Here is a 26,660-nt window from a genome sequence, read left to right on the forward strand (position 1 = left end):
GAGTCATGAGCTTGATGGACTTTAGACGCCGTGTCAAGATCGAATGTCCCATGTGTACACCTGTCCCATACGGAGATCCTCTTCGTATTCCCCGCAGGCATGTGCGTGGAATGCGGTACCAAAGCCGGCCGCTTCCCCAAGTGGACAGCGCAGAGCATGCCACTCCGGGGTGACGAGAGCGGACACCTGGGGCCGACAAAAGGCTTTGAACCCTCCTTTCAGCCTTGTTAGCCGCATCCGTAGCATTCATTACCATCTTGTAGAGTTCATTATCTATGTCCAGCTGGCGTTGTAGCAGCCTAGATTGGCTTTAAGGCTGGTGAGATAACGGTCGGCTGAGTTGGGGGGGAAGTGCGTGGTGCGAGGCAGATCCACAGTGGCCAGATGGCCCAGAACACGGCCGAGGGTCAGGCAGAGAGTGCTCCGACGCGTTTCACCGCCCGCGACTAGTCGACCAGTCGACCAGTCAACCTGATGGTCTGGAGAAAGTAACCAGGCTCCTGAAACTTCGCTGGAACAGTAGGATACTCCAGTTATCGCGGAAGCAAAAGGCTGTTGAGGTTGTTGAGATGGCGTGCAGGTTAAGGAGATCGGTCAGGCTGGGACGGGGGGCCGGCCGGGAGGGGGAAGAGAAGAGATCAGAGGGAGCGAAAAGAATTTTTTGTTCAGTTGCCATCCGCTAAAGCGGCAAGCCAGGGCAAGTCGCGCAGGGCGTTCCGGGAACGGAGCGCCAGCCTGATTGGGCTGGACGAGGATGGCGTGTTTGGGCGGGTCTGGACGGGGCGCAGACAGGCCGGCGACTGGAGCCAGACGCCCGCACCCATGGCAGCATATCAGCAAGCAAGGGACCCGCCAGCCATACGCAGCGCGCTGGGGCTGGCGGCTGGCGAACAAGAGAGGTCGGAATGGCGCTTTCTCGGCCACGGCCTGTCAGAGAGCCGCTAGGCCCTTCTTCACCGACGGCGAACCACGGACGCGCTGGTCACGGCCGTCGCTGCTTTTGCGGCGGCCGCCCGGGCCTGCCACCCCTGACGCAGCAGCGCGCGAGCTCTGACTCACCTATATAAAGGGCCAACCTCCCACTTGCCCTCGCCCCGTGGAATCCTGTGCTGGTCTTGGCATCGCCCGGAACGCCAGAACTTCGTCACCTTCTCTCCCGCCCTCCCCCATTCCTGCTCCCCGCCCTCTCTCTCTCTCCACCCTCCGCCTCTCACGGCCTTCAGAGAGTCGCTGTACGGGCCTCTAGTCTCCGGGAAGAAGCTTAGAACAATAGCAAAGAAGCATTTGCTGATCGACGGTCGTGGCCTTGCTAACCCCAGGCGCACCGCTTCGCCATTCTCTTCAAGACGCAGATAGAACTTCCAGAACTTGATTGTGACAATCCATAGCTCTTCCTTCCACGTCTTCCTCGTGCCTGGTCTCTGCTCTTTACTGTGTCTGCTTCCCTAATCAGAAGGAAATATCCCAAAAATATACAAAAAAATTTCCGTGCTTGGACTCCGTCCTGCGGTGATTTCCTTTTTCGGTATCAGACGTGGCGGTCGGCTTTGTCCCTCCACTTTCGCCACCTGACGAGAACTTCCACCGCTTTTTGCCTCCAGTCTTCACCTCCCGGACTACATCTTCGAGGCCTTTTTTGGCATCATCTCGCTCTCATCCTCCTCTCCACACCTCACCGGGATCCAAGTCTGGGTCTACTCTGGTTGGAAAGGCAGCGACTGTAGGGGAGACATTGAGTTGTTTTTCTCCCGCAAACGGTACGGCTCTACCCTCACCCACATCACACAGCGCAACACTTTCTGTCTCCTGGCAACGAAGCTCTCTCTTGAGCTGCTTGCACCACCTGTTACCCAACACCACATCCCAAGTCAGCCGTCATCAAGGGTTCATCGATCTCTCATTGCTGAGACATCCTTGTGGATACCCCGAACCCATCGAGACTGTCTTGACAGTTGACCTACTGATCACCCAACATTCACTCGCACCCACGGACGCACAGAGAAGTTTCTGGTCCTAACCTTGCATTCACCCTGCAGACTGCCATCACCAGGCTGCTACAAAACCACATTCGAACTACTGAGTCTGTTTGACGGCTTGAGTGTCCTCACACGTCACAATGGAATCGCTCACGACCCACCCGTCGACCGCGCAGCAGGCCAAGGCCTTCACATCCCCAGCTTCTCTGTCGTTCCCCGGAGGAGCTGGCGACCTGACGCCGCCTTCCTCTGAGAAAGAGGGAAACATGGTCAACGGCCAAGGTGCGAACGGAATGGTGAATGGCCAGCAGCAAGGAGGGAATGCCGCCGCTGGCAATGGGGTGACGCCCGCAACTCCCGCTGCGACTCCTGGTGCGAACAACCCGGGGAGCGGCATTGTGCCTACGTTGCAGTGAGTATACTCTTGCTGTTTCCTTTTCTGGTTCACCAGAAGGCTGAACAGGCTGTTTTCTTCAAGAAACATTGTCGCAACCGTCAACCTGGACTGTCGTTTGGATTTGAAGACCATCGCGCTTCACGCGAGGAATGCGGAGTATAATCCAAAGGTATTACTCTCCGCATAACCCTACATCCTGACTGTAGGTCTCTAGCCATTGAAACAGTATGGCTAAACATTCTGTTCTAGCGTTTTGCTGCGGTGATCATGCGTATCCGTGAGCCGAAGACCACTGCGTTGATCTTCGCGTCCGGCAAGATGGTTGTCACTGGTGCGAAATCCGAGGATGACTCGAAACTGGCGTCGAGAAAATACGCGCGTATCATCCAGAAGCTCGGCTTTAATGCCAAGTTTACGGATTTCAAGATCCAGAACATCGTTGGCTCGTGCGACATCAAGTTCCCTATCCGTCTGGAGGGTCTGGCTAGCCGCCACCACAACTTCAGTTCCTATGAGCCAGAGTTGTTTCCTGGTCTCATCTACCGCATGATGAAACCGAAGATTGTCCTCTTGATCTTCGTCAGCGGAAAGATAGTCTTGACCGGCGCCAAGGTCCGTGAAGAGATCTATCAGGCGTTCGAGTTGATCTATCCTGTGCTCTCTGGTAGGTGACCCGTGGGTGGCTCAAAACACGACGTACTAACAGAATACTGTTTAGACTTCCGCAAGGTTTGATGTCTTCGTGGACTGTCGCAAGTGCAGGTAGATCATCTTGTCGATGTTCTATCCTTGGATTTCTACCTCTTGTATTAACAGTTCTCTACGGGATCCACTCCGACGAGCACGGTGCTGATTAATAATATTCCCGCCCGGCTCTTGTTGTATACCCTTGCCTTATGGCTCTGGATCCGTTTTTAACGATTACTTCATGCTTGCATTGGCACGGCGTTCTAGCGGTTCGGAGAGTTAGCTGGTTATCCCTTTTCTTTTTCCTTTTATCCCCTAAAAAGAAACGTTCATATTTCTACACTAGAAAGTCGCACATTCCGCAGATCCAGGGGCGGTACATGTGCGCTGGTCGAATGGGTGCTGCCTCCTAATCACTTCTTCGCCACCCTATTTTCTCGGCGTTTCTGAATTTTCGATGTGCTTTTTGCCCTAGTCCGCGAGTGGCTTTCGTTCTATTCTGCCTAAGGCTTTTTATAGCCCAGGCCTCTGAGATGTTGCTGCATGCACATTAGATTATGGAATGTTGTATTTCATTCCTACGAGGATGGACGGGAAGCCGAAAGGCTGAAAAAAAAATTGGTACTTAGGGATTGATTATGGGAAAGGGCTAAGTTGTGCTACGGGAGCTGGGTTACGGTGGATGGTATTACTGTGTATGAATGGACCACGAATATGTCAATCAGAAATGGAGAAAATGAAGATATAATCATTATCTTTTTCCCCTTCTCGTATGTGTAGTCGGTATCTCACGTGGTTTTTGTGCCATCCTTGTCATCTTGAGCCATGCTGGCCGCCTGGCGCAATATCCTATTAGCATCATTAAAGCAACCGCTGCCTCGTCTAGTCGTGGTTTAATCATGCTGTAGCACATCTAAGCCCTGATAAACAAATGCTTTAACTTGGTTGTTTCCTGTCTTGCTCTGCGTGGAGTTGTCTCAGACTCGCGTCCTCCAGGGGAAGCGGTGAGTCTACTTTTTTGACAGTACATCATGCCAGCTCACGGCTTACAAGTAGCCATTTCTCTCGCGTACAGATCATTCTGTAACTGCAACAGGTTAAGTGAAAGGAGTTTTCTGGTGCTTTTTTGTGCTTCGAGTAGAATGAAATTGCTGTTTGATCGATGAGAGAGAACAAACGTGTGTGAATCACGATGAACACAACACTAAATCTGCCTGTTGTCTCTCAAGTTGCAAGAGGGATTTATCATTTCCATATATATAAATATTTTCCGTTGTTCTGTACGTATTATGTGCGGGAATCCATAGGCAACGTAACATCGTCATCATCATCATAGTCTGCTGCCCCTCGATGACTTCGCCAACTCCTCCTTCAATATCAACCCCTTAAGGCCGGACCTGCTCCCGTCTTCTGTCGCCTCGACATCCTCCGCGAAGGCAGGCCACTGCCACAGCTCGCGCAGTTCGGGCTCCAGGGTGCCCTCGAGCGCGTCGACGATCTTGTCGCCCAGGACGGGGAAGAACTTGAATCCGTGGCCGCTGCCGCCGGTGGCGAGGAAGAGGTTGGGGTGGTCGGGGTGGTAGGTGATCAGGAAGTCGCCTTTAGGGCTGTTTTTTTTGGGAGTAAATGGTTAGCTAGCTATTCTTTGTCTAATACTGTTGGGGATGGATTCAACGTACGTGTCTGTATACCAGCAGACCCGCGTGTGGCAGAAGGGCCTATCCGCAAATGCAGGCAGCATCTCCCTCAACGCGGCTCTGCAGGCCTCCTCACCCTCGAGCGGGATCGGGAGCCCATTTTCGGGCACACTGATCTCCATCGTCTCGCGTCCATCAGTGCCCGGTACAGGCACCCGTTGCGGGTTCCGGTAGCCGTACGCATGCCGCGCGATCTTGAGCAGGTTGTTCCGCGGCGGGATGATGAACATGCCCGTCGCGAAGCTCAGAATTGTCGGCATGTGCGCGAGCCGCTGCTGCTCCTCGTCTGTGATGCGTATGTACGCGAGCACCTGGCCGGTGGCCTGGGCCCTGCCACGGAGGTCCACGAGCTTAGGGGTCCAGGCGCCGGTTGCGAGGATAATGAGGTCCGCGGTGATGGTGGTGTTATCAGCCAGGGCGACACCAACAGTTTTGCGTTGTCCTTGCTTTCGTTCGTCCGCGAAGAGGATCCTCTCGACCTGTCCTGTCTTGAACGTCACATTCTTCTCCGTCTCCTCGAGCTTCTTCCTCGCGAACCGCACCGATGCCTCCGCATCTGACCAGCCAGATCCCCAGTTCACGTATCCGCCCGCGACAGCAGTCTTTACTCCATGCTTCGACATGATCCTGTCCACGTCTGCCTTGGTGGGCAGGAAATCGACCTTGTCCGGCTCCGCCCGCTTCACGTTCTCGTAGCTCTTCCGCGTATAGTTTGCCGCGGTACCGTTACCGTCGGGGTAGACGAGCACAAGCCCGTTCTGCGTATAGCGGCCTTCCTGGCCCCAATCCGTGTTGCGCCAGCGCTCAATGGCCGCGGCGGCCAGCCTGGCGTAGGCTGGGTTGGCGTAGTCGGCTCGCACAATGCGAGATGTGTCGACTGAAGAGCCATGAGGGTTGGGGATTGTGGGAGAGGCCTCCAAGACGGTGATTCGGCTCGCTGGGTGTCGGGTTGAGAGGGAAAGAGCGGTAGATACTGCGTGAGATGGTCAGCAAAGAGGGTATATATGCGCCGTAGATAGGTATATATAAATTGGAAGTGTGTCGATAAGACATGCACAATGAACAGTGAAGGACAGAGCCAGCTGGCGAATACGAAGATAGACGAAGAGAAAAACGGCAGATATCAGACTTATCCCAATATCACGAAACAAAAGGCATTGACTAACATCCAAAGACTCCTCCTCCGACGATCAATATAGATTGCGGCAGCGCCATAGTGCACTATCTTCGAGCCAGACCTGAGAGGTGTGGAGTTAAAAGCCTCAGTGATTCAAGGTTGCTTCTCCTTGGGACACTGAATAGCAAGCTCCAGTGTCTGTCTGCCCGGTGTTAATCTTCGCAATTATATATGTTCGAGTCAAACAGCTCTGAGCGATGTGGCATGAACCGTCGCGCCCTGCCGACGACGCGGGTTATCCGATAGCTAAGCACCCGGCGCCGGCCCGACAGTCTTGGCTCGGCATCAACCACCTCCCTGTGGATTATCGACAGGCTCGAGATACTGCGAAAAGAGTACACCAGAGACGCGGTCTTTGCTCAACTCCGGGCTGGAGATTACATCTCGTCTCGCTTTTAGTCCCTTGATACCCAGCTTCCTAAGCTCTTCTGGCTAATTTTGTGATACCACCCATTTGTTCGCCAAGTCGATCTTTTTTTCTTTTCCGGCTTTTCCAGTTTTATTTCCACACAGTTGTTCCCTGGTGCTCTTGTTTCATGTTCATGTGATATACAGAAAGCAAGAATCACTTGCTCGGTTCCTATTCCTTATCTGACGGCATTTGAATGCGTGGATACCCGAAGGACCCATTTCTCTACAAAACCACATAGTTCTCATCCTGTACCTGAGCGGAGCCTCAGCTTCGGAGAAGTCAAAATGAAGGCCTCACCGGTTGCAAGGCAGGCATCCAGGATCTCCAAAGTTGCGCGACCTGGCGTACCTGGCAAGCAAGAAATGAAGTCACCCTTTCCAACAAGGCCGAGGTCAGTATCATGGTTCTCTTGCTGGATATGGACTTTCTATTTGCTCCTCGAGACCAATCGTCGAGCTTTACATTCCTGCAATGCATAACTGCAGTTCATTTTATCCTCCTCATGGGAGCTGCACACGCACTTGCACTCAATACATTGCTTATATCAAATGATTCATGTATCCACTCTGACTCCTTCACAGCCAAAGAGGGCCTGGAGCTCCCTCTCTACCAAAACGAGCCAACCCACACCTCAGTGCTCCTCCAACGCCAGCACATACTCCGATATCTCCGCGCGCGATGGCATTCTTTGGTTTTGGCGTTTTCGCCGTGAGTACCTACTGCGGGTACCTCTACACGACCTACCGTCGGGAAGTGGCCGAGTCGCGGTCGCTCACAATCCCTGAGGATGTTTCGGACAGGTACAACAAAACAGCGCCTACATACGACGCCGAGGTTGACTTGGCGGAGAAGGCCATGTGGCTTGGAAAGAGACGGAAGGAGCTGGTGAAGATGGCGCGCGGTGATGTGCTGGAGGTCAGCTGCGGAACGGGGCGGAATATGGACTACTACGAGCTTGGGGAGCGGAGGGGGTTGGATGAGAAGGGGAGGGCGGAAGTGCAAGGCTGCAGGTCCGTTACGTTTGTCGATCTCAGTCCCGAGATGGTCGAGATCGCGCGACAGAAGTTTGAGAAACTGTACCCAGAGTTTAAGAAGGTTGCGTTTCGGGCGCAGGATGCAAGGGAGGTGACACCTTCTCCGACGGATAAATCACCGTCGATAACGTCAAAACCTTACTTCGACACCGTCCTACAGACGATGGGTCTCTGCTCCACGCCTGATCCTGTCGGTCTCCTCCGCCATCTCGGGACGATCACGGAGCCCGAGCACGGCCGGATCCTGCTGCTGGAACACGGTCGCTCCCATTACAACTGGCTGAACGGTATCCTGGACAACTTGGCTGCCGCGCACGCGGACCGCCACGGGTGCTGGTGGAATCGGGATATCGGGGAGATCGTGGAGCAGAGCGGGTTGGAGGTCGTGGAGGTGAAGAGGTATCACCTTGGAACGACGTGGAGGGTGGTGCTGAGGCCGAAGAAAGGACTATTGGAAGAGGGAAAGAAATAAAAGACAGTCAATTGAATGAGAGTAGATATGATTTTCGGATTACGCAGTGGACGGTTTATGTCTTGGTTGTTTTATCGTATAGAGAAAGATGTACTGTACTGTACAATAGAATAGAATATAGATCTCCATTTTATAGATAAACATATTATTAGATATGCGGATTTAATATGAAGTAGCTTCCTACTACTCATCTCTTTCCTTAGCCACCTCTCCTTGTGTACTGATTCTTCTTAGTGACATTCCACAAGATAGGGTTTGAATGTAACATCAAAATTTCCAGACATCAAATATATAAAACTCAGAAATACTCCACCTTGGCACAATTCTCTCCCGGCTTCTCTGTTGTCAGTGTCACTTGGAAATATCGTCGGCGTTGAGAACAACCACTAATTAATCATTTGGTCCATGCTTCTCCCTGTCATCCATTTTTGGCAACTGGTACCTACTGTGCACACTATCCATTGGACATAGCTCAGATGCCCGGGCCTGCTGTCAGTGCTGTCAGTGCTGTGCCACCTCCTATCGAGATCTGACTGATACGGTTTAGTTTGCTGTGGTTTATGTCTCAGATCCAACGTCCATGCGCTCTGGGCGTTGGTTGGTATTATCCTAAGCTCAGATAAGTTAGATCAGGATCAGATCAGCATGCAAACAGGAATACTAGTAAGCGAACCTGGTTCAGAACCGAACCAAACGGAACGAAACGAAACGAAACGAAACGGTTTCGGGACCGGTTATCGATTATTGATATTGATAACATCATTCTTGATGGACCTTGCTTCTTTTTCTTCAAAATTTAAGGGGATGCTAATAAGATACCACTATGGACTATAAATCCAGCGCCGTACGTACTCTCATAATGAAGAGGGAGAGAGAGAAAAAGGACGAAACATGTTGTCCGCGTTTGATTTCAGTTCTCTATATCACTACTTACCTAGACTTGAAGCAAACGACGAAAACGGGCACTTAAAAATTAGATCACGATGGTAACTAGTATGGATCTCAAAAACCTCGGAAAAGTGGGCGGTGGCGGAGTTTGAAATGCAGGAACAAAGGGAAATTTGGCATCGGGGAGTATCGGGCTATGAGACAAGACAGACGGACGGCGATGCCCGACATGGCGTCTCGGGATGGCTACAGTTTAATAAATGTTTCGCCGGAAGAAGGAAAACGGGATGCAGACGTATTTAGTGGGGAAAGTGGCACAGCGGAGGCGGTTTAATTTGTTTTAACAAACTCGATCGATCCATCATTTCTGCGCGGATTGTGTGAAGTCGATGATTCAGGTTTCTCCATAAGAAACCCGATGGTTCGTTTGACATGGTAGATCTATTCCCGATACGTTAATAGGAGGGGTTGGGGAGTTTGGACTTATAGTAGTCCGTAGATATTGGAGAGGATGATAGAAAAGCGGGACTGCATGGGGTTAGGCAGTAGAACTTCTGTGAGGGGAGCGCAGGCTCGCTGTTTAATTTCATGACGTCTTACTTCCGTCGGATTTGGTATCTATGTACACCGACATCCCGCCAACAGGGAACATAAAGGACCCTTGTTGGAGAGATTTGAGTGATTTTCCAGCAACTAGCTAAGAAAGGAATATGGAAAAAGGGCAGAAATAAGTACTTGACATTATTTGTGAGTTGCAGTATCTTGACCCCTCACCGAATGTTGGCGATGATTATTGTGTCGTCAGATTGTGCGGCGCGGGGTCTGCAGCCGGTACTTGGTGCTAGGTCGGGCCTCCTGCAGGCGCAGATGCGTTGGGTTAAGTGCTGCATCTGCTTAAGTGTCTCTTTACAACTCAAGTTTTCTGCTTCTTTGGGAAGTGTCTTCGACTACAAGCCAGAGTCAAGCTGTCGGGACAAGGATTCCAGGATTTGGATATCATCAATCCATCCGGCCTACTAGAAGCAAAACTCGTATAGAAGTAACTTAGTCTTCATGTGTAGACCGATCTGCGATTTTGCTGGCCTCCTGTATACCTGTGACGTCAGACATGTTCAGTATGGTACTAGCAGTTTGTTGGTGGTCATCGAAAAAGGGTTTGCAGCATGTGCGAGGACGGGACAGCATTCCCGGATGGGTAGTGCACCGAGTCTAGAGATAGCCATATCAGGGTCAAACAGACTTGCTGAAACGCATGCTGGGTCCCGCCGTGGAGATGTGGAGATGTTACAAGTAGGATTACGGCGTTGGCCGGGACTGAATATAGTAGTGCTTGTACACGAAGTGCAACTGCGGAGTACATGTACTGTGTAGCGAGTTGTCATTCTATGATGCAGCAGCTTCTTGGAGAACTTGATATTACTTGCTCGCTTGGATGCAAGGATATGCGGACTGCGGAGTGCTGACATGCAAATCATACGCAAGTCCAGCAAGATAACTGCATCGGGAAGAGGCAGTGTAAACCACCAAAGTGATGGGTAGAGATGCGATACGAGACGTCTCTACTCCATGACCCAGATCGGGACAGTCATGCATACTGAACCGCTGAAGTATGGCACAACGGCATAACGGGTGGCTGGTGTTCCAGAGTATATAGAGGAGAAAAAGTATCTGTCTCCAGTCGGAGATTTGTATGGCCTTCGATTGGCGGAGGCGGGGATGGCCGTTGCAGCAGCAACCAGACGGAGTACTGCACGCAACCCCGTCGGCGATGAGGATAGGATCAGGATCGAGATGGAGATAGACAACAGAGGAAGCAAGGCCTCAAGAAGGGATGGAATTATAGTATGTCAGCCTGCCAGGCCGAGATAATCTGTTCAGAGGGTTGGTCTGGCGGTGCGCCCTTGCTGCCTGCGTCCATGCCGGGGTCCTGCGTCTCTCCTCCGGCATCCTCAACACCACAGACACCATCACCAACCACCTTCGATCATCGTCTGGATCACGATCCATCTCCATCCTGGCAACTAAAGCTGGTCATTTTGCCGACCAGACTCGAAACTTTCGGCGGCTCCATGGTCTGGAGCCTATTTTCGAGTTTTGCTCCATCTCTCAACGCTGATCTCTCACTGCATTTTTGACTCTGGACTAACCATTCCCCTCTATGTCATGACCATCGTCATCAGCAATCTGAGATATGCAGTTATGCCTGTTTGTTCAGCCTGCAGAGTTCCATGAACGACACGCTACCATCCCTGGTTCGAACGCAGCAAGTCCCCTGTTGTGCGCTGTGCCATGCGCCATGCCTTTTAGCACCCATTCCCGTTGACGGTTGACCACTGCAAGTATCTGCCATTCCATGCGCCCCATGGGTCGGTGAGCCCTCAACATCCAGTGGCGAGCAGTTGATCCACGCCGTTCCACACTTGAGGAGAGTTTTTTTCTGCCGGGCTTTGTCTTCCGTTGGACGGTGATTCGCCTCATATCCTGCCGCCTTAACGTCGCCGCCGGACCGGCCTGAACACTGTGGCTCCCCGGTCCACCGGCCGTGTTGTTTTGCAAACGATGATACGTGCCGACACGCCTCATGATCCACAACCCTTGGAACCGATTTGCTGGGCTTTTCCTTCTCTTCATGTTCTTTGCAGCGTACTACTGCACTCCAGAGTCAGCGCCTCTAGACCCCGTACGGCGTAGAGCTTTTTGGGTTACCGACACAGAAGAGCCGTGGCCCGCGATCCGTCCCAGCTAGCCAGCCTGTTTGTTCGCGTCGTCCGGACGTCTGTTTTGCCTCCGAATCCATCTTTTCCCTGGAAACTCTCAGTAGAACTGCATGTTGCCGCGAAGCAGCATCTGTCATCTGGTTCTGCTCTTTCCCACCATCTCAACTGGGCTGTGTTCTACTGCCATTATTATCATATCTACCACCTGCGGCGTAGTTAACGGCCGCCAATCTCTCTTGTGTGGACGCAGTACAGTACAGAAAACCCCGTCGACCCCGGACCCCTCGAGGTCTCACATCTCCAATCAGAGTGTTGTCATCGCGAAGCGCGACGGCTCGTTTGACAACGCTCGTCATCGACGCATCGCACATCTCAGCTTGGCGTCCGCCCTTCTTTGACTTCCAACGTCTGGTGAGTTTTTGCCGCCTGCTGCTCCCTGCATCCTCAAGCAACGCCTTCAATATTTTTCTTTTTTTTTCTGTCCCGCTTCCTACCTATTTTGCCCCTGCATCTCCGACGGAGGCGGTGTGATGGCTCTGCTGGAACAAAACCTTGGCTGGACTTGACTGACGAACCCACTCCAAAAAAATAGACGCACGCTGGTTGGATCTCCGCTGCTTTGTTTTTCCCCCCTTCGCTCTCCCTGTCGCATTCTTGAACGTCCCACATCCAGCATCCAGCGTGCCTCGGCCCAATCACGCTCGCCACATCACCCGTCGCATGCTCTTCCCATCTTCCCGCCGGCTCAGCTGAAACCCACAACAAACCCGCTACCCCCTCCAAGGGCCCTGGACACCGACTCGTTCGATCGATCAGTCCCGATCGGCCGTCGGTCTCCTCTTCGCCCCTTCGCGACCTCTCATCCTCCCCGACGTCTACAATTCCACTCCTTTGCCTTGTATTTTACCCTCCCCCTCATTTTCCCCCTCATCCTCCAAATATGCCTTATAATACTCGCCGCAAGTCTCTATCCCTTCCGTCGCTGGGCATTCACCTTCCAAACGCCTCTCGTTCGCATCGGTCCCCATCCGCCCCAAAGCTGCCGCCCGTAACCGACGACCAACTTCCGCCAACCAAGAAGGTAAAGAGGTCTCATGACTCGGATTCAGAGTCGCCAGAGAGACCTGCATCTGCTTCAATCGCCCTGAGGGATGAAAAGGAGAACGTGGAAAATGGTCGCCCCTCGAGTAAGCGAGGTACCTACGAGCACACGCCGCCGCCGTCGCCCACCGACGGAGGTTCTGTTCCCAAAGTCGACACAGAGGGCATCGACGATGATGTGGTTGTTGCTGTGATTAAGCAATTGGAAAAGACGGGAAACCGACCTCACCTCATCAAGGAGCTCGCGGCAGTTCTAGTCACGGTCAATGAAAGTGTCGCGAACTCTGCGAACCCCGCTGCTCTGCTGTCTTCCCGGCTCAGCGCCTACCTCAAGCGCCCCTGGTCTGCTCTCGCGCCTTGCCCACTCGCGAAGGAGTTGATACCGGTTCATCCTCGGAAAGTGTTCTATTACCTTACCACCTGTCCTCATCAGCCTATACCGGAGAACTCGGACGATGTCTTTATTCCTGGTGTCGATGGGAAGCAGATCACGCCTAGCGTATCGAGCGTCGACCAGGATGAGGAAGACGCGCTAGCTCGGGAGCGCGCACGTCTTAGTCCCAGTCCAGAGGTCGATCTGTCCTCCCCAGAATTCGAAGATGATAATATGGACCTGAACGGTCATGCTGGGCCTGGAGGCTCAGGAGCACCCGGTACCAGCTTCTCCGACCACCGTCCCCACCACCGCTTAATGCACAACCACCGTGCGGCTTCTCCACCACTGGAGGGTGACGAGAAGGAATTTACTCAGACGGCGAGCTCTGTTCGAGAGCGAACTTCTGAGGGAAAAGCAAGCCGGCAGGCAAGTGCCGAAAAGAGCCCCACCTCCAGCTTTGAGGGCACCGATGGAAACATCGGTCTTTCCGGATCACCGATGGACGAGGACCCGCTTTCTTCGATGGGTGAGGAAAGTGTCCCGGATGGCCAGTACGGTGATTATTTCTCGCGGCTAGGCTCTCGTGCTCGGGAGCAGGATCTCGACGAGGTGGCAGCCGCTGCGCTTTTTGGAACGTCTCCGTCGCCTTCTCTATCGTCCGCTTCATCACTCTCGTCTGGTACGAGCACCACTTCCGATGCGGGCTCTGAGGTTGAGGAATGCACTTCTGGAATTGAAACAACGGCTGGTCTTTTGAAGCTGAAACAGAGCATGGCTGCGAGCGTCCGTGGTGCCACTCCTATCTCCATTTCGGGCGACTCCACCGCTCCTGTTTCGCTGAAACGGACCATCGACATGCTGGAGACCGATCTTTCCGAAATGGACATGAAGGTTTCGGGAGTTCACCTGTGTGCTGGTGGATATGACACCAAGAAGCCCCTGGGAAAGTCCTCCGTGCTCGGGGTTAACATGGATTTTGACATGATCCGTGATTCATGGAGTGACCTGCGGAGCCCTGAGACCGTAGAGGTTGACGAGCTCGACGAGATCTTCGGAGACTTCTGAACACAACCCGTGAAATACCCCTGACATGCGATAACGCGTCTCCACACTTGTTACGAATTTCGATTATTGTTATGTGTTATCAGTTATGGCGTCTACGCGCTTCGGTTCTTTCGGGGATGTTTTACGCTTATCTGTCTACCTACCACTTTCATCTCCCCACTCATATCCTGGCTCATGGCCATCCATCTTCTCTCGCAACTGTCTGCTGTACCTGTATTCGCTGATCCGCGTCTGCTTGCTTCCTGCCGCCTCTCCTGATCATATGCATTCTAATCTGTCTGCCTACTCGCTTCAGCCTATGTCTTATATGCCTATATTTGGCGGTTGTTGGAGGGGCACGTATTTCTTGTACATATATTTCACGATTGTCGTTTGTCCTGTACTTATACTTACTTACCCCCCCCCCCCCCCTTTTACCACACCAGATGAGACCCCGAAAAAGGTGATAATGGGAGGCAAGGATTGATGAAGGTATACCCCTTCATTATTCACACTGTACGTTTTGAAAGAGAAACAACAAGGGAGGGAACAGGAAAAGACAAAAGGAATTTAAAGAAAAAGAGAAGAAAAAAGAGGTACAGGAGACCGGAGAAAGAAATGATTTATCGATATCTTAGTGCATTCTGAGTGCCCTGTTATGTTTTGATGTGTTTGGTCTGATTGCATGTTTTTGACGCGCAGCATGTGTACTAAGATTTTTTGGTTTGGATATCTGATTGATTGATTGATGCTTATAACGCATACATGAACGACTTTACCTAGCTCTACTTTTGGGTGCTCCTTTCTGTTTTTTCCTTGTCACAAAAAGAGTAGCCAGACCAGTAAGAACCTTAGTATTTAGTATGACCATGGAACCATGGAACGTCGGGATCTGAAAGAGATCTCTTCCATTACAAATCCCCATCTGCTAATGGACGGAACAATACTCGACGAGAATTTTATCTCTCTCTTGACTGGATCTCTGGATCTGAAGACGGAAGGCGAAAAAAAGACCAAGATAAAGATCGTCTGACCCTCAGTTTCTGTTTTATCTTTACCAGACAATAATAAACATCTCCCTAATTACATAAATACATACTATACTTGTATCCCCAAAGCTAATCGCGTCGCATCGCCATCGCATCGCCTTCTTTTTGCGCCCCTTTCCTTTCTTCCTTTCTTCCTAGAAAATCCGGAAAACAATGCATTGATACATACATGAAACAACCGGCGACCAGACCCTTTAACTTAAACCGAGACATATACCCGCTCCTCATCTCAAAGAGACAAGGGGGAAAATGAAGGGAAAAAAAGGAGAATTTGCTGGCCTGTCTGATTTTTTTTTCAAATCAAGAATTATGCATGCTCCCCCCACCGCACCATGCTATTGTCATTGCCCAATACCTAAAAGTAAATAATGTTGCAGAATTTCAAAAATTCACACCCGGAAATATGGCGCATACGTACACGAAAATCTCTTCCTCCCTCCCTGAGGTCCATATGTCTTTCTCTCCTAGAGTTAGTGCGATAGATTTACTCATTCAGAGCTCTCCCTCCTCGCTCCCACCACCTTCTTCGACTTCGCCTTCTTCTGTCGCTCGATCATCTTGGGAATGTTGCTCCCTATCTGATGGCGGTTGCGAGTGTTCGTAGCTTGGTCTCCGTCCTCCGCCTCCGCCTTCACCGCCGGGACCGGACCCGGATGAGCGGCGTCTCTCACGGTCCCATTCCCGGTCTCGATCTCTGTCCCAGTCTCGCGACGGCGGCGGCGGCCGGTAGTGATCTGTGCGTCGTCTGTCGCCCCCTCCGCCGCGGCCGCTGTTCTGGGCGACGATCTCGTCGATCCGTTGCTGGACGGCGTCTGGGTCTGAAACTTCGGTGGAAGGATTATTATTGTTGCTGTTGCTGTTGCGACGTGCGGACTCTGCTGAAACTGGAGGGATGGGAGGTAAGGGGTGTTGGTTGTTAGATGGAGGTGGGGGGAGATGAGATGATGATGATGATGAAGCATGATGACTACCGTTCATGCTCCGGTTCTGGTCAGATGCTTCTGTCGATTTAGACGAAGAATCATGGCTGCCGTCGGGTTGAGGGGTGATCCTTGGCCGCTTCGGGGACCGTTCGGGGTCAAATGACGTGCCATTCGTGGCGGCTGCTCCACCCTGTTCCTGAGGATTTGAAGAACCATGACGGCTCTGGACTTCATCCTCCGGTTCCCTTGAGCGCTTTCGTCCATTAATCTCTCCCGACTGCTCGGGAGGAACTCCCGCGGCGCTGCTGCGACGGGGGATTCTGGTCTTCTCCGTGTCCTCTTCCATGTGCACCGGCGTAGTCGGGTAGTGGTGGCTGTGCTTGTATATCGCGTTGTTCTCGTAGAGCTGTGCCATCCGGTTACATGCCCGTCGGACCTCAGTCAGGTCCACGTCAATCTGCTCCCACCATGGGCGCCCCAGCTCGTCGTCCTCAAACGCCACATTGCAATGCCTGGCGGCCGCGTAGAGCGCGCTGGCGGCGATCGTGCGAGGCACGAACTGCAGACACAGGACGGTATACATGGAGTCATTGATAAACGCCCACGACGCGTTGCGCAGGTGCTTGTTCTCGTTGACGCCAAAGAAGCAGATGAACTCGTAGAGGATGCGGTAGGGCTGTTCGAGCTGCAGATCGAAGCAGAGCGCCTCGAGGAGCAGGTCCTCATTGTGTAGGATCGTGTCTCTCCACTTCCAGAACTCCTTGGACTGCTCGTCTACGACGAGGTTGGGCTGCTTCTGCGCGACTCGACAGCACGCGACCACCAGCTCCTTCATCTTCCGGCAGTTCTCTTCCACCTTGGTGGCCAGAAACAGCGACGTCGCCGCGATCGGATATGGGTGTATCCCGGGACGTTGCGGCAAGTCCACCATGCTGTACCGCATGAAGAACCGGTGCAGGTACACGGCCGCCGTCGCGAGCGTGAGCTGCGGCAGCTTCAGCATGATCCCCATCTGCGTTATGAAGTTGACCCCCTTGCTCCGGCTCGTGAGTTCCGCCTCCATTGCCATGCCATCCAACTGGGATGGCGTCCGCGTGAGCTCTTCATCCGTGAAGATCCATTTCGATTGCGTCGCGAGGAGAACCGGGTTCGACGGGGCAGGAACGGGCCGCGGCTCGCCAGGGCGCGGTGACTCTGATGCCATCAAGGGCGTGCCCTAGAGGGAATAGGCCCAGGATAAGGGACTAGATACAAAGGTCTTCGGACGGGAAAGATTCGACTACCGATGTAGGCGATTTGCGACGGAGTGCTGTAGAAGTAGCGGATGATGATTTCCGAAGGATAGGTCGAGCGCACGCGTACAGAATTGCGTCTTCCCTTTTGCCCCGAAAAGAAAGATAGCGTTGAGTGTTAAGAGATTTCATAGACCGGAGCAGACCTATCTGGTATCATCGTGCAGTGCCGTCTCCGCGGGAGGGAGTCGCAAAAGCCGGGGAAAGACGACTGCTTGAGAGATTAGTAAAGAGCCACAACAACCGGATTATCCCTTAAAAAAAACCAGCCAGAGCAGGTAGTTATCAAAAAAGACGGAGTCCCTAGAAGAAGAAAGTGGGAGTGTCGCCCTGCTCGTCAGGAGGAGTTTCGAGCGCGAGGCTGCTTGTGTCGGCGGACGAGTTGAGGCGCGCGAACAGAAAGAGAGCGCCGGGTCATCTTTGTTCCGCCCTGAGCGTTCGACGTCAACGCCCGCTTTGTGTCGCTACAGACTACCTCCGATGGACTAAGATACACACGACAATAAATAAGAAAAATATTTAGAGAAAAAGATTTCAGATAGACTTCCATACTTAATGTACATTCGGAAAAAAAGAGACAGCGCTTTGGTATCATACTTTGTCTAACCTTAACATCCTTAAAGCATCTTTTGTTCTCCAAAACTCCGAACAGGCCGCCCCCATGTGTGCTGGCTTGCTAAATCGCAATCGAAATTACTGCACTGAAAACGCGTTCCCAGCCGACCTTAAATTTACAAATCCTCACCTGACTCTCACTCTTCCTCGCTTACTTCACTCTCGTCTTCGCTCTGAACGGTATATTGCTGTTGTTGGTGCCTCGCTTGCTCTTCCTCCCGTGCACTTTCTTCGAACGCCGCTTCCATTTCCGCAGCCAGTGCATCATCGTCCTCCGGTTCTTCCTCATATTCTTGCGCTGACTGAGCATTGCCCATCTGCGAGTTACCTGTTGGCCCAGCAGGAGAGGGTAGCCGTAGATCTTCGATTTCTTCCTCGTCATCGCCATCGTCGTCTGCTTCATTGGCAGATGTGTTGTTCGATGAGAAATGAGCAGGGTTGACCCTGAAGGGCGGACGTGACGGCGGTGGTGAGCCCATGTCAATGATCAGATCTCCATCAATGATAATGTTGGAATTGGAGTTGGAGCCTGGTGACGGAGCAGGTTTGTGAGATGATGCCACTCCCGTGGTCTCTTCCACGTCAGAATATGATGATTCGGAAGCCATATCTTCCGGATCAACACGGGCAGCGGACTTCGGCTTTTGCGTCGTTGCTGCAGCATTGTTGACTTTGCTTGTAGGTCTGGGCGTTCGCTTCTGTTGGCGAAGAGGATTTGTCTGTTGTTTTGTTCGTGGTATCACTTTCGGCTTCGGGTTTGCAGTAGGAGGCAGAGAAGGTGTGCTGGTCTTGCTCATGACTTGATGTGGATCTGGCGTAGTGCTTGTAGAGGTGGCCGGTTTCTCCGCCTCACCACCAGCCTTAGGAAGGAAGTGACGGTAGTCATACGGGTTGTCGTCATCCGCCGCACCCTCATCCTCACTGGCACTGCCCTGTAGACGATCGTCGCCTGAAGGTTGGTCGTCCTCCGGCAGTGTACTGAGTTGCGGGTACTGCTCAGCAACCTGTTTGTCTGTCTTCCCGGGCGCGGAGCGCAGGTTGAAGTTCAATCGTGTCGAAACCGGCTCCAAGATGAACGCCTTCCGCTGAGGATCGAAAACCAAGACGAGATTTCTAGATTCGGACTCCGACACCGGCATCGAGGGGTCAACGCTACCCCGATAGGAATACGTTAAGCTGGTCTGCTCCGCATTTGCGGCTTTGTCCTTGATTGTAAGATTGTAGATGTCTCGAGAAGTGGACGAATGTGTAATGGTCGATCGTTGCTGCGGAGTGGCCGATTTGCTCTTGTGGTTATATGTGATGTTGACGAACCGCCTCTGTTTGGCAGTCTCCTTCCCAGCCAGCTTGTCACCCAGGAGGATGGGGTATTCTGCTTGTTTGGTGGGATCAATCAAGCCGCCCGTCGGCGGAGGAGTTGCAGAGGCGGCGAGCGTTGACATGGTTTCGAAGTATCGTAGTTAGGGAAGCAGGAAGGTCCACTTTCTCAAAGGGAAATACCGCTCATGGATGCCGGTTGCTCGAAGGTCGGAATAGAGCCAGAGATCCTTATGTGTTGATGGGCGCAGGGGGATGGCAAGATGGACGGCTGAATAGGTGAACTGTCAGCGGGTGAAGAACAAAGGGCAAGCTTGCGAAATTCGGTTAGCTGTGCCTGGCCTGAGAGGAAGAGTGCATGCACCACGCAGGAGGCAGGGCAAGCGATGGAGCACCCGGCCCTGACAGAGCAGGATCCCAAGGCGAGAGGAGAGAGGAAGAGAGGAAGAGAGGAAGCGAGTCTGGACACCACAAGACGGGCGGAGAAGCGGAGAGAGGATCCGCCGCTAGTCCCTGGCAGGTTAGCACAGCCGACAGCCCTGCCCTTTATTTTTGGAAGATCTGATCAACACCATGATGCGCTGGCTATTCTCCGTACAGAGCGTTATTATACAGGGAATGCCGCTATCAGCTGTATATCCCACCCTCAGTGTACGGGTGATGCCACCCGCGAGCTTCCCCTAGACCCAGCCACCGCATTGCCGCTAGTCAGCTGCTCCAAACGCCCGGCAAGCGCCCGATGCTTCCTCATCACCTCCTCCCATTCGTAGATGTTCTCTCCCTCCTCGTCGTCTGCGCCATCCAGGAGAGTCAGGATCATGCTAAAGTCACCCCCAAGCCGTCCGAGACTGCCCGCACAGTAGAGGACCTGGGTTAGGAGGGACTCCCGCGAGCTCTTGTCCTGCACGTTCGGTAGATACGTACGCAACGTCTCAGTCAGCAGCTCTACTAAATGCATGGGGAAGGTAGCCAAAGCTGGCGGCAGAGCCTGAAGCGGGTCGTCCTTGCTAGCCTGCCTTTTCGCCGAGACCTTCGTCCGCAGGTTCACATGCCGGATGTTCAGACCGTGCATGCTCGCGAGCTCTGATTCAGACTGCTCTGCTGCGAAGATGTTCTTGTACAGCGAGACAATGGCGAAGCTCTGCTCTCGGTAGATCTCAATGTACCTTTTCAGGAATCTCTCCGTCTGCTGGCCCCCTGACCAAGTGTTCGCATTATGTGACGACCCGTTTTGTTTGCTTGCACTTTGAAGCCGCCGCTGAGTCTCCTGATCGGCGAGCTCTCTCAGCGGATCCAGTGCCTCAAGCGTAGATACCAAGTTCGCCAGTCTGCAGACGAGGAAGAGGGCGCCAAATGCTCCTTCGTTCGTGCCCGATCCATCGTCTTCCCGCAGGTTTTCAAGCTCCGGAGCAACACGTCGTAGCCACCCGACAGTCCTCATAGCTGCCGCGAGTCTGATGTTCTGCGTTCGAAGGCCAGCAATGAGATTTGTCGTCATGTCCTTCATCGCATCTTCCGCTTGCAGCGCGACATCCTTGATCAGAGGGGAGTCGGGATACAGGGTCTGCAGCCGTTTTATGTGCGCATACAGATCTAATGCAGATGAATAGCTCGTGGTCGACGCCGTAGCTCCACCAGAGCTCGCAGAGGCTGAGGACACGGCGGTCGAGAGCAAGGTAGGAAGCTCCAGGATGTCGGACAGTCGATCCACGTTCCTCACTAACTGCATGGCTTTCTTCCGCCGGTCTAGGATCGGATTCTCAACGGTCTTCGTGTATGTGGACGAGAAGCGCACGGCTTCCTCATCGAGCGTTGGAATGCCATCGCGTAGCTGCTGTACTTCACGCGCCAAGCGGGGAATAGAAGTTCGGAGGGTCGAAAGATTGTCGGACGATGTGATGAACGCCTTGTGTGAGCGATTGGAGAGCGCCTGTAGAGACAATAGAGTCGACTGGGAGGATTGAGCTAGCGACTGTGGTTCGGTCGACTTCAAGGACTCGATAGAGAGAGTAGACAGGCGGTCGAGATACTTCGAGATCGTCGCATCTCGCGCGGAGAGGGGACGCGATGGGGTCTCAGCTGCGTCCAGGTACGGGACGAGCAGCTCGTACAGCGGATCTGCCATGATGGACACTGCTACTGGGAAATAGACGCTCGGACGATCAACGCGCGCCCTAGATCGCCATGGAGACTGGTGCCGTAAACACAGGGGAGCTCAGGTTCGCTATCCAAGTGCAACATAGGATGAGAGTTTCGGCGGTCTCTACGGCCACTTGCGCAGCGCCTCCGAAGCGCCTTGCATGTTTCATGTCCCCTCCTCCTGCCGCCCACATCGCAAGATAATGAGACAATACATTCAATTCAATCTACATTGCTGTTTCGGAGAAGCCGCAGATCCTGGATAATTCCAACGTTACTTGAAGAGAATAGACAAATATCTGATCTACTAATCCCCGTCAGCTTGCCATAGTGCAGCACAACCACCATGGGCAAGCCACGGGTCAGTTCACCGCCTCCTCCACCGCAGATCTCCGAAGCTGATATCACTGCATAAAACAGATGATAATCCTGATCCGCCATGCCCAGTCGGAAGGGAACAAGAATCGCGAAATCCATCAAACTGTCCCCGATCACCGTGTGAAACTAACCCCCGAGGGGCACAGACAGGCCCTGGAAGCTGGTCGCAGACTGCGTGCTCTCCTCCGTCCAGATGATACCCTTCACTTCTTCACCTCCCCGTACCGTCGGACGCGCGAGACGACGGAGGGGATTCTTACCTCCCTGACATCAGACCATCCGTCCCCGTCCCCGTTTCCCAGACACACCATCAAGGTGTACGAAGAGCCGCGGCTGCGCGAGCAGGACTTTGGCAACTTCCAGCCATGTTCCGCCGAGATGGAGCGCATGTGGCAGGAGAGGGCGGACTACGGGCATTTTTTCTACCGGATCCCCAACGGGGAGTCGGCCGCGGACGCCTACGACCGGATCAGCGGCTTCAATGAGACCCTGTGGCGGCTGTTCGGGGAAGATGACTTCGCCAGCGTCTGCATCCTCGTCACCCACGGCCTCATGACCCGCGTCTTCCTGATGAAATGGTACCACTGGAGCGTCGAGTACTTCGAGGACCTGCGGAACGTCAACCACTGCGAGTTCGTCATCATGGAGAAGAACCCGGATAACGGCAAGTACGTGCTACAGAACAAGCTGCGGACGTGGTCCGAACTCAGGAAGGAGAAAGAGCTGGAGTGGATGCGCGAACGTGCCGCAAGGGGGTTGGCTCCGGTTCCTGTAACGCCGTCAGACTCGCCCATCCCGGTGAGGCGGAAATGGGGCGGCTGTCCCGATGGGTGTAACCATGGGCTCTACAAGTCGGGGAGGAGGCGGTCGGTGAAGAATAATGCGGCAGATCCACCTCGAAACGATGTTAACAACAACGATAATGATGATGCTCACAACGAAAGCAGCAAGAATCATCAAACCTCAGGTTCTACAGAGACGAAAACAACAAAGGGCAATAGTAGTACCACCACTACCGCCGGATCATCATCACAGTCCACCAACAACCATAGCAACAAGGCCAACCACCTGACCATAACAACATACAAAACCGAATCTATCGATGACATCATCTCCTCCCCCGATGGAACTCCATCCTACATCTCCCTAGCAGCAATCTCCCACCCAAACGCCCTATCCACACCCTCCGTCCTATTCTCTGGAGAGGATAGACCTAGACCACCAACAAACGCAGAGTCATCCGAATCCAGAAGACCCCATACAGCAGGACGGGACAATAACAGCAGCAGCAACAGCAGCAAGGGTAGTAACAATAGCTCTAGTCTCTCCCCACTCCGCCCGGACACCCCTGACAACCGGTCCCCCGCCTCCCGGGGCATCGCGCTCCTGCACCTGGGTGGCCGGGACGGCGGAGGCTCCCAGAGCGGCGCGAACAGCATCGTCGCGTCGGATAACGAAAACGAAGACAGTGACCACCCCATCGATGCCTCCCGGAACCCTGCCCAAGAGATCGACGATGACGACGACGACGAATGGAGCGGGAAACGGAGGTCATCATCGCGACGAGTAGGGCGGCATCCTCATCATCATTCGCATCTTCATCACTTGTCCTCATTGAGCCAGCAGTATCAGATTCAGGGGCAAGGAATGGCCAACGTCCTCGGGGACGGGGATGATCGGGAACACATGCCTGACAATGATCAGGCACAGCAAAGAGAACACGATGACGATGATTACGAGCATGAACATGACCATGACCATGAACACGAACACGAGCATGAACACTACGACGAGGCCCTCGAGATGCAGCGGAATAGAGACCAGAGTCTACGCGGGAGCGTATATTGATTAAAACTGTGTGCATTACAGAAATCTTACTAGCTTAGCACCATCTATAACATAATTCTAGTTAAGATCTTAACTTTACAGTTATAAATATAAAGAATTTAGTTAAGCTTTAATTAATTAGTCTATAAGTATCTACCTAAATTGCTATATTATTTTTTTTAAGTAGTATATATTTGTATCTCTAAGAACTATTATATCTTAAAGAGTATTTTAATATATTCTATATGTATATATACGTGGCATTTTTCTGCAAACACCATCGAGTTTCCTTTTCCAGGTGCGGCCGCTTTAATGAGGGTGCTCAGCTGTTTGCTCAGTGAGTGCTCCCTGAGCCTTTGGAAGGATGTAGTGTGAGCGCTCAGTGAGTTTTCACTCTAAATCATGTGACTGAGTTGCTCTCCTCCCCCCCCCCGGTCTTTATTTTGTGCACATAGTAATACGCCAACACCCTCCAGATACTCCACCCATCTTATTTATGATGGCATGCAAAAATAAGAAGCATGGAAAATACAGGTCTGGATTCTACTGGTGTGCAAGGTTCCAGCTTAGGAAATGGGATCCATCCATAGAGCCAGTCCAATGCACCTAATATAAACACTGGCCTCACCCTTTGCAACTCTCAATCTTCATTTTCTTCACCTCATTCCAACAAAGCAGTATCTATTTTCTTTGGTACAAGACCATATCTTTGCACTCTGTTCCCTCCTTCAATAACAATGGGTGATGTCTCTTTAGTAACCAATGATCCGAAGCTGGCAAAACAACAACAGGATTGCCACACACAATGTGAGTGCCGGAATTATGATGCAGAAGTCCATCAGCCCAAGGATTCTGTTAGGACCAACAGGTCCACAGGAGAGAAGACTCTCAAGATTTATAAGGACAAAGTACAATTATACATTGAGTATGTTTCATCCTAATGATTATCAGCATTTGTACAGCATTAATATTCTATAGATTTCTTATTGAAGAGAAAGATTACCTGGAAGACTACTGTATCAGCAAAGGGCATCCTGCACCAGGCCTTCCCTTGATGAAAGAATTCATCCACTGGTATATCAATTCCACAAAAGGCAGAATTGCTGATAAACCAACAATGTTATCTGCCCTACTTTGCGCTCAGCGGTTTGTCCCTGGATTTGAAGCAGTCACAGGTACAGAGATTGTGGACAAGGATTGCAAGGATCTATACAGCATAAGTCCATAAGAACTCTAAAATGTGGTTTGTCTTCTGATCAAGTCATAGTGGATCAAGTGTACTTTAACTGCAGAGGACTTCATACAAGATATCAAAAAAGAGAAACATAATTTCACAAAAGATGACTATGTTCAGACCATTATGTCTTTCTGGACACTTGATAAGCCCATCTTTCTTTATGGGCAAGACAAGATCCAAATTCCATTTGCAATCAATCTCTATCTTTTCACAGGCACTTGAATTGGCGCCTTTGTGCCTCATACAAATGAAAAGGAAAAAAGAGGCATTTGCTATAGAGTAAGATCCAACTATTATCAGACTGTGTTTGGGTATTTATTCTTGCATTAGGACATTCAGCTTGTTCTCTGTTGCACTCCTGACTGTCCCTGGAGGCCTGCCTGGAGGGTAGACCAGTGCTGGGTTAAGAACAACATAAATCCAAATTACAAAGTGTAAGTATCCTTGTGAAATGTCTCACTCCCCTCCATGTTGTCTCTCTTAGGTAGGCTTGTATTTACAGCTATCATCTGACTGCATCTGCTGTTTTTCAGATTCAGCATTGCTCTTTGAGACCATAATAAGCCACAATTTAATGCAGCACTTAATTTATTAACCCTTGCACTTGCTGACAATGCACTCTTCAGATACAATTGCACTGAAGAAGTTTTTGAATAGAGAATTCCTGAGGGTGAAAATGAGCTTCCTCTGCAATGGAGGGACAATGCATTGGACAGATGTATTGTTCAAAATGTCACTGCGGCAGGTGTTACTGAGGACCCAATGACCCAGGAGAGATTCAACTATATTCTCTGTAACATTCTCAACAATGCCAGTTATTTCAAAACTGCTACTATCCATGCCCTGTGTTGAGCACTTGCGAAACAGGTTAATGGTGAGTTATTCTCCAGTATTAGCTCTTGGTCTGCTCGTGGATTCTGGCTAACTGTGGCATAGGCAAGTATACTTTGGAGCAGACTGCTCAAGCCTTGACACATAGAAACAAGGATATCTATGAGCATGATTATGTTGCAAACTGCTCATTGATAGATCCAGTTGGTGCAGTCCTTGATGAACAGCTGGAAACAAGTCACATTGAATATTTCCAAGGATTTGGTCAATTCCATAAGCGGGGCTTACCACGCAACTTACCAGCAGAGGAAGAAGAGAAATTGCTTCAGAACTCTGATTTGATGCAAATTGCATCAAAAATCCAACACCTTACTAAGGCAAATGCAGAGGCAAATGTGATCATGAAGGAGAAAAGACAATATGGGATTCTGCTGGCACAGCTGCGAACAGCAGCTCGTCAACACTATCAAAGCAAATGGGTCCAAAAGCAGAGGGATTGGAAGATTACAACAAGAGGAAAAGTACGCCCTGAATACTTTGTAAGGACTGATCTTGTGCAGTCACTGTCTAAGATCATGCCTGAATTAGGTTGTCTGGCAGAGGTTATGTCGACTAACAAACCCCTTTCATTCAATGAAAAGTTGGTTGTTGTCAAGGACATGTACACTCAGTGTACTTGTGATTTCAATGTGGTCTATCATCTGGGAGAAGAACCTATCGCTGGTCTATGTCCCATTGAAGGTTGTCAGAAAGCAATGGACAGGTGAGCAGCCACCAATTATCAGATAGAACAAGGCATTCTGACATTCACAGTTTTCTGAAGCCCCAGAGAAGTCATCACATTCATTCCTGTGTCCAGAGGAAATTGGCTTGCCGTCTAGGCGTACCAAAATTGCAGCTGAAATATTGCTACAAGTGCTTCACATGGTGCCATAAGAATGAATGGAACCAACACTGTGAGGAACACATGCCCTCTATGACCAGTCTGCGCTGTGAGGTCATTGTTTATCACCATACAATTGTTCGACCTGGCTACTGCCCCTGGTGCATGTGGGATGACTGCCTAAAAGCTGG

General features: G+C 51.8%; 8 protein-coding genes across 8 annotated transcripts; 4 read left to right on the forward strand and 4 right to left on the reverse strand.

The window, feature by feature from the left end:
* Window positions 1-2,116: 2,116 nt before the first annotated feature.
* Window positions 2,117-3,108, forward strand: VTN00DRAFT_8061 (uncharacterized protein; the record flags this gene model as incomplete). Its single annotated transcript, XM_069434874.1, has 4 exons — window positions 2,117-2,388; window positions 2,455-2,542; window positions 2,623-3,037; window positions 3,092-3,108. 4 exons carry the CDS (start codon window positions 2,117-2,119, stop codon window positions 3,106-3,108), a joined length of 792 nt encoding a protein of 263 aa, XP_069286327.1.
* A 1,282-nt stretch (window positions 3,109-4,390) lies between these two features.
* Window positions 4,391-5,972, reverse strand: VTN00DRAFT_8062 (uncharacterized protein; the record flags this gene model as incomplete). The annotated part of the gene is made up of 3 exons (XM_069434875.1): window positions 4,391-4,667; window positions 4,740-5,730; window positions 5,924-5,972. 3 exons carry the CDS (start codon window positions 5,970-5,972, stop codon window positions 4,391-4,393), a joined length of 1,317 nt encoding a protein of 438 aa, XP_069286328.1.
* A 1,052-nt stretch (window positions 5,973-7,024) lies between these two features.
* On the forward strand, window positions 7,025-7,852 carry VTN00DRAFT_8063 (uncharacterized protein; the record flags this gene model as incomplete). The annotated part of the gene is made up of 1 exon (XM_069434876.1): window positions 7,025-7,852. The coding sequence occupies one exon, from the start codon at window positions 7,025-7,027 to the stop codon at window positions 7,850-7,852; it is 828 nt and encodes a 275-aa protein (XP_069286329.1).
* A 4,545-nt stretch (window positions 7,853-12,397) lies between these two features.
* VTN00DRAFT_8064 (uncharacterized protein) lies at window positions 12,398-13,999 on the forward strand (the record flags this gene model as incomplete). The annotated part of the gene is made up of 1 exon (XM_069434877.1): window positions 12,398-13,999. The coding sequence occupies one exon, from the start codon at window positions 12,398-12,400 to the stop codon at window positions 13,997-13,999; it is 1,602 nt and encodes a 533-aa protein (XP_069286330.1).
* Window positions 14,000-15,519: 1,520 nt separating this feature from the next.
* On the reverse strand, window positions 15,520-17,154 carry VTN00DRAFT_8065 (uncharacterized protein; the record flags this gene model as incomplete). The annotated part of the gene is made up of 1 exon (XM_069434878.1): window positions 15,520-17,154. The coding sequence occupies one exon, from the start codon at window positions 17,152-17,154 to the stop codon at window positions 15,520-15,522; it is 1,635 nt and encodes a 544-aa protein (XP_069286331.1).
* Window positions 17,155-17,994: 840 nt separating this feature from the next.
* On the reverse strand, window positions 17,995-19,299 carry VTN00DRAFT_8066 (uncharacterized protein; the record flags this gene model as incomplete). The annotated part of the gene is made up of 1 exon (XM_069434879.1): window positions 17,995-19,299. The coding sequence occupies one exon, from the start codon at window positions 19,297-19,299 to the stop codon at window positions 17,995-17,997; it is 1,305 nt and encodes a 434-aa protein (XP_069286332.1).
* Window positions 19,300-19,820: 521 nt separating this feature from the next.
* VTN00DRAFT_8067 (uncharacterized protein) lies at window positions 19,821-21,299 on the reverse strand (the record flags this gene model as incomplete). Its single annotated transcript, XM_069434880.1, has 1 exon — window positions 19,821-21,299. The coding sequence occupies one exon, from the start codon at window positions 21,297-21,299 to the stop codon at window positions 19,821-19,823; it is 1,479 nt and encodes a 492-aa protein (XP_069286333.1).
* A 360-nt stretch (window positions 21,300-21,659) lies between these two features.
* On the forward strand, window positions 21,660-23,539 carry VTN00DRAFT_8068 (uncharacterized protein; the record flags this gene model as incomplete). Its single annotated transcript, XM_069434881.1, has 2 exons — window positions 21,660-21,674; window positions 21,734-23,539. 2 exons carry the CDS (start codon window positions 21,660-21,662, stop codon window positions 23,537-23,539), a joined length of 1,821 nt encoding a protein of 606 aa, XP_069286334.1.
* Between the last annotated feature and the right edge of the window lie 3,121 nt (window positions 23,540-26,660).

The sequence above is a fragment of the Thermoascus crustaceus genome (genome assembly GCF_041956765.1).
Source record: "Thermoascus crustaceus strain CBS 181.67 unplaced genomic scaffold VTN00scaffold_5, whole genome shotgun sequence".
Lineage (NCBI taxonomy): Eukaryota > Fungi > Ascomycota > Eurotiomycetes > Eurotiales > Thermoascaceae > Thermoascus > Thermoascus crustaceus.